Consider the following 13,360-nt stretch of genomic DNA (forward strand, 5'->3'; position numbering starts at 1 on the left):
AGAAGAGTTATTGGTCAAAATATCGCAAACTTTGTCCTGGAAGCCGTTTCGAAGAGTCGGTTCTTCTTGGTGAGTTGACTCGAATGATCCGACTCACTAAAAAGAGTCGGAATTCTCAGCGCTGTAGTGGTTCTTCCTTGCACTCCGGATACTTGGTAGCGTGCCGCAGTGTCACGTGACCCCACAAAGTTACTTTACGGAAGTGAACTGAGTTGCTGGAGCGGTGTGTAGCCTCGCATTATCTAGTAACGCTTTGCAAGCTCTGACTTTGACTTGTGTTCTGGGAATCGCTTTAAATCTGTCTCTGTGTGCCAGCGAAGGAATTATGTGGAGTGTCGGCTGCTCTGATAGACATTAGGCGTAAGTGTTTGTTGTTGTTATTGTTGTTGCACCTATAATAGAGATTAGCTAATGCCACCAACTAGCCCGCCTAGAAATAACTAGGAGCTTATCTATAATTATTAAGCTTTCATAAGAGGTGAAAATTCTTGATTTACCACCCAAAGCACCTAAATAATATTTAGTGATTGTCACACTGACTTTACAGTGTTTCCTTTATATTCACAGCATCACATACACTAAGGCGTATAGTAGGCTATGGCTTTGAAGTGTTTAATGGGTCTTCAGCAGTGCTGTTACCAAAACCTACTGAAAGATCAGGATCATCATAAATACACACAACATTAATATATATGTGTGTGTGTGTGAGAGAGAGAGAGAGAGACAGTGTCTGTCCAGGAATGTCTGAACCGGTGTGGACTAACTGATAAACCTTTGCATTTGTGTTCAGATGAAGTGCCTTCTGGTTGCCACAGAAAGTGCTGAGGTCCTTTTCTACTGGACTGACAAAGAGTTTGAGCGGAATATTAAAAAGCAGTATGGGACGTCGCAAGAGGAGAGCGGAAGAGTAAGAACTTTTTAATAATGTATTGTGAGATGGATTGGGTAGGGATAGGACATTAGTTTTGCAAATTCTTGACCCATCATGCAGCTGAGTAAATTTACAATCCTGTTTTCTCAGCCGCCAGCCTTTGCGGACAGTATCAACACACTGTTTGCCCCAATCATCATCTCGTGTAGCACTATGATTGACCGACTGGGGGACGGCTACACCTCTTTCAGCACGGAAAATGGTCACATCTATGCACTACATCAGGTAAGCTGCTCTAAATCTCACAGCACTAATCTACTGCAGAATGCAGTCATCTGGCAATAGCTTAATAACCAACATTCCATTGCTACTTTGCTGCTAATGAGAATTGTTATCCGTTGATTTAGCAAAGCAGAGTCCTGGACTGAGAGGACATCTAAAGCATTGGTCTAATTCACCAGCAGTGTTTTGCCAATACTGTTTGAGTCTCTGATCTAAGTGATCTGCTATTCATTTTAAATATAAATGCAGCTTATCATACACTGTGAAAGTATAAGTGTAATTTGTCTTCAAGTTAAAAACAGCAGCGTTTCTGTGTAAGTGGAATGCATGTTCTTTCCACAGTTCGAAGAATGTCTGTATATTGCTGTGAATGGCGACGGTGAGGAGACCGATGAGGATCTAAAGAGGAAGATCTTTGTAATGAAGAAATTTACAGAGATCCTGTTTGGCATGGTTACGCTCAGCAGCTCCCTCTTAAGGAAAGAGTAAGAACTTCACACTTGTTCACTACATGTTCTTTACTAATTGATCACCGTGCGACTGTAATGTAGGGTTAATCATACCATCCCCATTGCATCACTTTAAACAGTGAAATTAAAACCTCCATCCAACCTTGAAGCATTTATGTGAATTACCAATCATTAGATATGTGTCAAGTGAAATCCACTACAGTAACATCTAGCTTACTTACTATCTGGGAAACAGCATACAGTATAAAAATTATAAGCTTATATTCAATAAAGTAGACTTATTGATAGATAGTGGGGTTCTTAAATATTAATTCAAAATAATAAGAAGTGTTGAAATAACAAGATTAAAACTCATTATTAAGTTATTAAGTTGAAATACTGAAATATTCAGTTGAAATATTGAGCTATTAAGTCAAAATAATGAGATATTACATATAATAATGACATAGTACTGCAACATTTTTTCACAACTTGTGGTTCATGGCTTCCGTTACCTCATTATCATAATTTTGCATTTTTCTTTTCATTTTCTTTATTATCAGATTGCGGCCTTCAGACACAGAGCAGAGAAACCGTGTATGGAAGAAGCTGCAGAGACTCCTTGAAACATACAGCCGCTTACGAGAGCAGGACCAAAGTTTTTTAGTTGAGGTAGCTTTCATAATATATACAGTCCACTCTAAATGTATTGGAATGGCAAGGCCAGTTTTTTGTTTTTGTTATACACTGAAGAAATTTGGGTTTGAGATAAAAAGATGAATAGTCTTGATCTCTCTCTCTCTCTCTCTCTCTATATATATATATAGAGAGAGAGAGAGAGAGAGAGAGAGAGTGTGTGTATAATGTTTCCTATATAGGTGGAATTTCTGGTTTCATGATATTTACATCTAGATGTGTTAATCAACTTAGAAAATGGTGTCTTTTGTTTGAACCCACACATTTTTCCATGATCAAAATATTGGAACATGTGACTGACAGGTGTTTCTTGTTAGATTGATTGTTTAAACAATTAATAACTCTGAATGTCTAATCTTGGTTTGAGCCCTGGATGTTATTTGTGAAGACTGCATTTGTTGTTAAAAAGGATAAACCTTCATGAAGGCCAGAGAGCTGTCTTTGGGAGAAAAGCAAACCATTTTGGAGCTGAGAGAAGAGGGAAAATCAGTCAGAGCCATTGTACAAATGTTGGGCATAGCCAATACAACAAGCTGAAATGTCCTGGAAAAGAAAGAAACCACTGGTGTACCAAAAACCAGACACTGAACAGGTCAGCCAAGGAAAATAACAGCAGAAAAACTCTAAAACAACAGTCAGTGACATCACCAACAACCTCCACAGGGCAGGGATGAAGGTGTAACAATCCACCAATCGAAGAAGACTTTGAGAGCAGAAATATAGAGGCCATACCACAATAAGTTCTGGAACCAAGATTAAACTCTACCAAAGTGATGGAAAGGCCAAAGTGTGGGAAGAGTAAGGATCTGCTCATGATCTAAAATATACAAGCTCAATTATCAAGCACGGTGGAGGTAGTGTCATGGCTTAGGCTTGCATGACTGCTTCTGGAATGGGCTCATTAAACATTACTGATGATGGTAGAAGCAGAATAAGTTCAGAAGTCTACAGAAACATTTTGTTTGCTAGTTTACAGAGAAATACATCCAGTCTTATTGGGAGTAACTTCAAGACAATGACCCAAAACACACTGCCAACACAAGAAAGGTCTTTCTCAGGGGGAAAAAAGTGGAAGAATTGGAAACCCAATTGAGCATGCATATCAGCTCCGGAAGAGGAGACTGAAAGGAGAAACCCCCCAAAACAAACAACAACTGAAAAAAGCCTGTACAAGTCTGGAAAAGCATCACAAAAGAAGAATGCAACAATATGGTGATGTGAGTGGGTCACCAGCTTGGTGCAGTTATTGCAAGCAAGTGATATTCAACCAAATATTAAGTGTTATTTACTGTAAGACTATCTGTTCCAATACTTTTGCTCACCCAAAAATTGGGTGGTCTACCAACAAAGGTGCCATGTTCTAAGTTGTTTATCAGATCTAGATGTAAATATCAGGAAATGAAAGCTGAAATTCTGATCTATTATCTTACATTCATCTTTTGATCTCAAACACAAATGCAGAAAACAAGAGAACTGGCTATGCTGTTCCAATGCTTTCTACTTCCTACTATCCAAAAGTCTGGGCACCCCAAATCACAAACCACATATTTCGTTGATGTTTGAAGTGAAAAGTCATAAACACAATATCTGCAGCAAACTATTGAAAAAACATATTTCCAAACACATACAGTTCTGCAACTGGTAACACACTGTTGCTTTATATTTGATGAAACAAAAAAAAAAATAGTAAGTATGACATGCAAAAGTTTGAACACCCTTCCTTTTGTTCATCACAAAAGTGATTGTCTGGTGTATGCAAAACATCTAGATATCTAGATAAGCCAGATGCATTTTGTAAACCCATGCTGTGGACTGATGAAGTAAAAATGGAACTCTTTTAAAATCAATAAAGGTATGTTTGGAGAAAAAAGTAGCTGCATTTGATGAAAAGAGCACATTGCCAAATGTTAAGCATGGGGTGGACCCCTTGTGCTTTGGGATTGTGCGGCAGCCAGCGGGACAGGAATCAAGCACGGGTGATGTGAAATGTGACACAATCAAGAAAGAGTTTGGCATCTACAACAATACAGTGATGAAAAAACACCTCAAAATCCTCCATGAACTACTTCAAGAAACGCAAGCTGAAGCTTTTGGAATGGCCCTCACAGTCCCCTGAGTTGAAAATAATTGAAAATCTGTGTAGACAGCCCAAGAATATCTCAGGACTAGAAGCATTATGCAAGGAAGAGTGGGAGAAAATTCATGAAACATGAACAGAAAGACTCCTAGCTGGCTACAAAAAGCATTTGCCAAAACTGACTTAAGAAGGTGTCCAAACTTTTGCACATGCCGCAATTACAATTTTTTTTTCTATTAGTTTTAAAAGTTCACCAAATATAAAGTAACTATGCATTAATATTTGCAGAAAAAATGCTGTTTTTTTTTTTTTTTTTTTAGGAGTTCACTGCAGAGGTTGTGTTTACTTCTTTTCCCTTAAAAAAAACAACAAAATATATAAAATTGTTAGACTTGACAATTATTCTAATATATTTTATAACATCTGTTTGTGTAATTAAATTGGAATTGCAGAGAAAACGTTAGTTTGTATGCATAAAGCGTGTTTTGCTTGGCTTTCTTTAGGCGGTTGAGAGGCTGATCCACCCCACGCTGTGTGAACAGTGCATTGAGTTTTTGGAGCGGAGACTGGTGCAGCAAATGAACAGCAGCACCGACAGAGCAGGAGAGGAGGTGCTGCATGCCTTCATCCTGGTGCACACCAAGTTATTAGCTTTCTACTCAAGGTATTGCATGTGCTCACTCAAACCTGAATTATATAACAGTAATGACTGAGTTAGAATGACTCATTTTAAATAGAACAAATGAAATATTTTATGGAAAATATATCTAATTTTTCTAATGAAGACAGTTTTAATCATGTTTATTGTAGATAAATTATTTTAAGAAAAATTTTTGTCTGGGACTAACATGTTAAAAATAGTAAACATGTTAGTAAATAAAATAAAAATAGTAAATAAACTAGTAAACATGTTAAAAATGATTTGTTCTTGTAAATCTGAAAGAAAAAGACAACTTTTTAACATACTGCATCTCTCATCTGCCTAGTTCCATAGTTAAATTGTTTGCTTTTTATTTGCTTATATGGGTATTATAAAATAAATGTTACATTTGCATTGTGGAAATGAATTAGGAACACGTTATAGGGAACAGAACGGAAGGATTAAGAAATGGCCTGTCTGTTCTGTGACCAACTTGGAGGGCAACTTGTGAAATGCTGCACTGAAATGAGTGTTGACGTGGCTTTGTGGTGTGTGTTTTCTCGTGCAGTCGTAATGCCAGCACTCTTAGCTCTTCTGACCTGCTGGCACTGATCATTATTGTGCAGGATCTTTATCCCAGCAACCTTGAGCTTGATGAAACGCCTTCTGAGGTGGGTTATCTACTCTTCATAGTCCGTCATAGTATATTATTTTACTATATATAGCAACTTAATAAGTTAAAAAAATCAGTGGGTCACCCTGTTATAGGAACGTAATCAGTCACAGGGTCTTGTGTTGCGGAGGTGACTATTTTTCAATAACAGCATGTCACAAAGTGTTTTATTCATCTTAAACCACAATAATTACACAATTTGTATTATTAAAGAATGACACTGTCCATTTGTAGTTAGATTTAATGTTCTGCAAAATACATTTTTATTTCATTCAGCATCATAGTCCTTGTCATGATCACGCTGTTATAGAAAGTTAAACAACACCTTCTGACTAATTAGAACTGAGAATTCAGCAGTGATGTGGATTAAAACGCTTTAGTGCATATTGTTTGTGCCTGGTGGTGTGTTTAGGAGGTGGACAGTACTTCGGCACCTGATGTTTTCTATACTCCAGAGCCTTCTCCCAGCGAGCGAAACTCGGGTGAGTCACATTGTAGTATTTCAGACACACTCTGTCTTTAAAATGTGAAAGAGTTTACCTTTAATATAAGCAAGAAAGCCAAAAATGAGTTTCCACAGTCATATGCTTCCATATAAATATATGCAGTTGGTAAACATGGCATTAATTCCCAATGAGTTCTTTGAGATAATAAAATCAGTGCATCATCATATTTTAATTCTTATTCTCAGTAGAAGGTTTTGATCTATGGACCATTTGTAATGGTTCTGTCATATAAAAGAACAATAATATTCAGTGGACTTTTAACTCTACTGCCATTATTGCTAAAAATGTAGTAAATAACAAGATTTAGTATAAATACAGTAGATGTACTTTTTATTATATTACAATGTTTATTGACCAAAAACGTATTTGTGTGTCTCATTAATAGGTATTATATAATAAAGCCTTTTCTTTGTAATTTAATTTTTTAATTAACATCTCAAAGGCAAACAGATATGTTATTTACTTACATCTTGATAAATAGCTGTGTATGTACATTATTACGAGGGGTTACACTGGAATTTAGGTTGAGGAGCCCTATTTCTTTCCCTATTTGTGTCAACAGTATCATTCAGCATGTACATTATTATCTGGGGTTGGAAATGTGATTTAAAAAGTTTTCAGTTTGTCAGTGTTGTCACCTGTATTTATATCATACACATTATTATAGTACCCATCTCCACTTTTTGGCCAAAGTTATTATATTTTGAAAAAGGTGTAAAGTCACCAAAGTCACCAGGCTTATGCTGAACCTTTTATCACACAGTTTCATAAAGTAAAGCATGAATCCACACAGGTCACCTGAGTAGTGACAGTCCTCCTGTCTTCCAGTTTGTGGATCCTGATATTCAGGTAAGTTCCTCAGTGACATCACTTTGCCTCATGTACAGTAGAATCTTAATATGCTTGAACATTTCCACCATTTCTGCATTAATAATGTTTCTTACAGTGCTGAGATTTGTTTGATTTCAGATGGCTGAAGACAGTCTACAGACTCTTCAGCTGCCAGTCCCTGACCCCATGACTCCAACCAGAGTATTTCTGGAAGCAACATTTAAGGAAGGCTTCTTTCCCATGATGCCTCACTCCATGTATTGTTTACCTCTGTGGCCTGGCATTACTCTAGTGCTGCTGACCAAGGTGATGTTGGATTTGTGTTCTAAACACTATTTTGTTTAACTGACATTTTTCTAACCTAAGAAACTTATGGCACATATTACACTACATGGCCAAAAGTAAGTGGACACCTGACCATCACTCCCATATATTGGACTTCTACAAACTGCTGCCACAAAGTTGGAAGCACACAATTGTATAGGATGTCTTTGTATGCTGTAGTATTACAGTTTTCGTTCACTGGAACTAAGGGACCCAAACATGTTCCAGCATGACAATGCCCCTGTGCACAAAGCAAGGTTCGCCAAGGTTGGTGTAGAGGAACTCTACAGATCTACAGATCTACAGATCCCTGACCTCAGCCCCACTGAACATCTTTGGAATGCTGGCTGCACCCCAGGCTTTCTCACCTGACATCAGTATCTGACCTCACTAATGCTCTTGTGGCTGATTAGGCAAATCCCCTCAGTCACATTCTAGTGGAAATTCTTCCCAGAAGAGTGGAGGTTATTATAGGGGGGGGGAGTAAATCTGGAATTGGATGTTCACCAAGCACATGTAGGTGTGATTGTCCGGTGTCCACAAGCTTTCGCCATGTATGTATATGACATAAAACGCTATAGAATTTTTTTAAAAACACAGTTTAAGGAGCACTTGTTTAATATGCATCTGTAGACATTTTCCTGTAATGTAGTCAGTGTGAAGTATAGTCATATTCCAACCGAAAATGTTTGCAGAGTAGAGAGTTTGAAATAGCTCAGTGAAGCAGGCTCATTTCAGTTTTGTGTAGTAGTAGTTGCAAGTGTAATGAGACTGAGAGCCACTAGGTGGCACCAATTCCTGAATGCTATATTACATTAACACTTCAGTGTTTTCCGGATTTAACAAATCTTGAGAAATATTGCATGACAGCTGTATACACTGTAAAATCTGGTTCCAGTATAACAGTTGCTTTCCAGTGTGCAATGGAACTTTATTTTGTTTGGATCTGTAGGATTTCTTTCAACACAGAGACTTTACATGTTCAGTTTATTTTTAATGTTTGGATTTTCTGAGGATTTGATCAGAGACTGTGGCTGTTTCTGTTTGCTTCAATAGATTCCTAACAGCCAAGTGGCCATGTCTGTCTATGTGTTACTGGAGGCGTTTACTAAGCTGGAAAAGAGGCTGAGTGAAGGGTTAGAGGGGACAGCGGCCTTGCGTGGTCAATCTCCAATCCAGGAACTCCGCACCAGAGTGGACAAGTTCATCAGAATGCTGGCCAGCATGGACATCCTGGTTAGGATTCAGTGAAATATATTTTATATATTTAATACTCTATATTTTAACATTTGTCATTTAAGCTGTGTAAGGTTTATAATTGCCTTTTTGGTGTGTAGTTTTTCAATCTTTTGGTTTCATTATTCCCATGTTTAGACCTCGCAACTTCAAAACACCTGGTCAGAGTTCAAGAACAAGGCTTTCACCCGGTCAGGACCTGGAGTCACAAAAGCGTGAGAGTCTATATTATAAGTCTAAACCGGGGTTGCCAACTGGTGGACCACAGTCCACATTGAATCTAGCTAAGTATATCAGCTGACTAAACAGAGTATTTGGGGGAAAAAATTGTCATAGTTCAGTGACCCTAGTTTTCTAAACATGAACCAGCTTGGCTTCTGTAGCACATCTTCTGATGTGACTTATCCAATCACAAGAATTTATGGAAATTATATAGCTGAAGGCAGCTCATCAGACCAAAGACTACTACAGGGCTACAGGCATTGGGTTATTTTATTTATTTATTTCTCTGGCCTGATTAGCAAACTGATGACATGGCTTGTTTAAAAAGGTTTTTAAAAATGTATACATTTATTATCCTACATCAAATTGAAAATAGATGTGTCTCATCTGTTCAGCATTCATGCTGTTTGTCAAAAAAGGTTACCTGAATCACCTCTATGAAACAAAACATAGCCACTTCATGTTGATGTTCATGGTCACATCATGTTGTATTTACAACCATGAGCTAATCATTAATGGCTAATCATTAAAAGATAACTGTTTTTGTCGTTCGGTCATGTTAGTTGCTTATCTCACCCTTTTTAAGCAGGGAATTTTATGTAATTGAACCATTACAAAGTTTAGTTGAAACACTTGGTCTAAGCAGTAGGATGATCCATGTAAGCCACTATATTACTGGAATTTGGCATCCCATTTGATCCCTATGTTCGGCAAGTGACCTTATTTAAACTAGAACAGTGCATGATTTAATCCCAGTATTTTGTGGCTTATGTTTGTGCAGGTTGCTGCCTTCGTGTCGTAGCATAAAGACTCAGCTGTGTGGTGTGTATCAGCAGTGTTTTGCAGCTATGTGTATGGGTAGTAATCAGCGTCTCACCACTACGCTTCAAGAACGGGCGCTGAACATGGTGCAGTATGTCACAGTTTGATTCTCATAACTACAAATTCAGTTGAAAGTAGAGTGCTTAATTGCATAATTTCACACAGAACTCTGTCTCAGCATCCTTTCATCTCTGTTTCAGAGAAAAGCTGATGGACTGGAAAGACTTTCTGTTGGTGAAGAGCAAGAGAAATATAACTATGGTGTCATATCCTTGCCTTCAGTGGTACTGTGTTGCCTTTTATGAGTCCCTTTCTCTAATACATCAGTGTATTCATTGAGCTGAGGTCTGTCCTGGGGTTTCTGTACACTTGGTGCCATATTGACACATTTGAGAGTGTGAAAATATACCCATACAGATACAGATAAAATTCACCCAGCAGAAAAGGAAATTCACTGAAATGGGAAGGGATATGGGATTTAACGGGATACCTGCTTCTGGTAGAGGCTACTTTCACTTCACAATGACTTTATCTAGGTGAATTTTGACCTTTGAGTTCACAAGCCCCTGTCTTGTGAGCCAATAGAAAGCAGTGGGGTGGGACTGTGGTCTGTTTGGACAGGAAAAAAGTGGAGGAGCTGCTTATTATTAAGTGGCAATCACACTGGCATATGCCTTGCTATTTTATTACTGTTGCTTGCTACACATCTGACAAAAATTGAGCAGTCTCATCCACTGACATACACTAGGGTTCTGCTGTTTTTTTTCTCTTGTTAGAAATGTTGGCATTGCTGCCATTAGGATGTGATAAGCAAATAGATAGGCATATAAGTAATGACTTCAAAATGTTAATTCTGGATATTCTGCATTTTTGTTTGATTTTAAAAACAGACCAACATACCATGTCTTGTAAGATTTAAAAATTCTAAGAACAGTCCCCTTAAATCTGTTTTCTGTCTGCTCATAATTAATTGCTGTGTGCTTACTTTGGAAAGAGCTAGACATAAAAAAAATACTTCATGTGATTAACGAGTAACTATGGACTGCTTAGAGAACAAGAATGCAGAAATTATGCATTTCTAATCTTTTATTGAAGCTTGTTTCTTGTATTTGGATGTATTTACTTTAACTTTGTTCTCACTTACCTGGAGGAATTCCCTGGTCTTGTGCATTTCATTTATGTGGATCGCACTGCAGGACAAATGATTGCGCCATCTCTCAGTGTGACTGAGGGCTCTGCTTCAGAGCTGGGAAAAGGCCCCATAGCACGCTTTATTAAAAACAAGGTTTGTGTGAAACCTACCATGCACTGCACACTTGTTCTGTTGTGTAGTTTGTATATATAAAGCATGTAGGGGGCTGTGTTTATTTTGAACCCATAGCCTTTGCTGTTTTCTGTACATTAACCACTGTCATAACTTCACATCCTTTGTTTTCTGACAGTTGTGGAGTCTTGTAGCAACAACAAGGCATTATTTGCAGAAAGGCTATACCACTGTGACTCTACGAGATGGAGACTTCTACTTCTGTTACTTCTTGTGGTTTGAGAATGAAACGGTATGTGTAAGATTCATCATATTTTTTAGTATCAATGTTACTCTGAGGTACTGCAGAGGTGGAATAATTTGCAAATAAGATACACATACACTTTAGTGAATGCATCCAAATACAAGAAACTAGGAGGTCAGTGTTCAAATGAAGTTAATTTGTGTCCTGATCCTTGGCAGGGTTACAAGCTAGAGGTGGTAGATATTCCTAACCTTCCTGATGACTCGGCTCCAATAGGAATGCTTGCCTGGGATTATTACAGGTAATGTGTTTAGCTTACATCATTCTAGAAATGGAAAGAAAAATACATAGAATCATATGTAATAGATAATGGACAATGGGGTATGCTGTTATAGGAAAATGATCAACGTTGGGGTGTGATGCGTTACCACTCTGAAGCTGATTATCGTATAATAACAGCATGTCCTGCGGTGTTTTATTCCTCTTATGCCTCAGCAGATTGACAACAACTACAATTTTTAATTGTCATTAATGCATGACACAACTTACTTTTTTGCAGCCTCTTTTTTCTCTCTTGAAGTTAATAAGACAAAAAAAAACACTTCATGTAGAAACAGGAAAGAGCAAAGTCCTCTGTCTTGAAGACTCTCCCATGGTGAAAAACATGCTGACTGTTACAAAGCACTGACACTCACGACTCAATAAATGTTAAATAAATGTCTTCTTATAGAATGCTTAACGATACAAACAATTATATGTTTTTCTTTGTTAAAGTATATTTTTAATCTGCATCTACTGTACAAGTCCCTATGAACAAGCTGTTACTGTAGAAACAGTAACATATTAGAACATTAATTATAAACCTGTGATTTGCCTTACAGCTAACCCTACTGTCAGAGCTGCTGTTATAGAAAATTAAATACCTTCTGATCATTTAGACTGATTAATTCAACACTGGTATAAAACAAATTCATCACACTAGTTAACTGCTAGCACAGTGGTTAGCAAATAAAGAAATAAAAATAAAATTCTATGAGGAAATGAATATTGTCTTAAAAAAAACATTTACGTATATCAGAATAATTCTGTAATTTTTGTAGAGAAAGAAATCCTGGCTTTTGGCTTGCAGTATGTCATTAGCAGCTCTTTTGTCCTACAGGAAGCTGCTGCGCTACTACAGTAAGAGTCACCAGAATGAGCTGGTAAAGTGCTATGAGCTGCTGACCGTGCACCTCGGCGTTGTCCCCACTGAGTACATCCTGCAGCATTGCAGCCAGCTGGCCCGCAAGCTGTGGGAGCCATCGCGCATTCCGCTCTTATGAACACCTCTGAGTGCTTCCTGTGTGCATACGAGAGCTTATTGAGGCCATCTTTATTCCACAGCTGCTGGAATGCTCTGAACTGAGCTACTGAGCACTCTCCCGTGCAGTACGCTCTCTCTGCTGTGTCCATCCCCGAATGAGGATTCTTGTTCCTGCACTGCTTTGACACAATAATGACCAAGTTGAATGGAAAAATGCATCTTGATGTTGATTGGTCAAGATCAAGCCTCTTTCCAGATTGTTGCACTGAAGCTTTCTAAACAGAAAATGTAGTATGATGTTCTCACTTTGCTAATGTTGGAACAATACTTAACCCACTGCATCCCTTTTTTTAAACATTTCTGTCTTTTTAGGAGAATATTGTGTGAATAAACACTTCAATTATTTTATTGAAAAACCATCTGCTGTCATACTGTAGCATTTGCATAGCCTCTAATAATATATGGTATGTTGCTTTAAATAATCATCTGTTCATATCTGGTTTATATGTGGTTACAGGTTAAAACTTTTGACCTCATATATAAATCTAATCCTAAGTCCATTGCAGTACCAGCTACATTTTCACATTCTTCTCACAAACAAGAAGTATGTTGTTTTAAAAATGATTAAATGACTATGTTGCTTTGAGTACTTAATTACATCATGCTATATAAATATGTTCACCTTTTCCAATATCTGTAAATCATAATATCATTATTGAAATTCCTATTTGAAAGCAGTGCCTTAAAAATAAAATGCCTAAATGTGAGTACTTTGTGTGACAGTATGGGGTATATTTCAGGCTTACTGGATGGTTAAAAGAATCAGTGTTTGTTTAAATAAACTGATTTACATCAGTGGTATTGCAGTGTGTGTGTATTATGAGTCCTTTGTCATTTGTCTGATGAGTGGATCTGGAAAA

The 13,360-nt window shown here is 37.6% G+C and overlaps 1 protein-coding gene across 2 annotated transcripts; it reads left to right on the forward strand.

Moving 5' to 3' along the window:
* The first annotated feature begins 164 nt into the window (after positions 1 to 164).
* Positions 165 to 13,295, forward strand: hps1 (HPS1 biogenesis of lysosomal organelles complex 3 subunit 1). 2 transcript variants are annotated; one of them, XM_053232926.1, is made up of 18 exons: positions 165 to 360; positions 791 to 907; positions 1,022 to 1,156; positions 1,496 to 1,638; positions 2,166 to 2,274; positions 4,879 to 5,039; positions 5,584 to 5,686; positions 6,101 to 6,170; positions 6,988 to 7,043; positions 7,164 to 7,331; positions 8,406 to 8,585; positions 8,724 to 8,800; positions 9,589 to 9,720; positions 9,830 to 9,894; positions 10,769 to 10,914; positions 11,072 to 11,185; positions 11,356 to 11,438; positions 12,297 to 13,295. In XM_053232926.1, the coding sequence occupies exons 2-18, from the start codon at positions 791 to 793 to the stop codon at positions 12,457 to 12,459; spliced, it is 2,022 nt and encodes a 673-aa protein (XP_053088901.1). In that variant the 5' UTR covers positions 165 to 360; the 3' UTR covers positions 12,460 to 13,295. The 2 variants fall into 2 exon arrangements, 1 of the variants encoding a protein (XP_053088901.1); XR_008301509.1 differs by lacking the exons at positions 8,406 to 8,585; positions 8,724 to 8,800; positions 9,589 to 9,720; ... (3 more) ...; positions 11,356 to 11,438; positions 12,297 to 13,295 and having other exon boundaries at positions 6,958 to 7,043; positions 7,164 to 7,225.
* Positions 13,296 to 13,360: the final 65 nt, after the last annotated feature.

Source organism: Pangasianodon hypophthalmus, chromosome 3, assembly GCF_027358585.1.
Source record: "Pangasianodon hypophthalmus isolate fPanHyp1 chromosome 3, fPanHyp1.pri, whole genome shotgun sequence".
NCBI classification, from domain to species: domain Eukaryota; kingdom Metazoa; phylum Chordata; class Actinopteri; order Siluriformes; family Pangasiidae; genus Pangasianodon; species Pangasianodon hypophthalmus.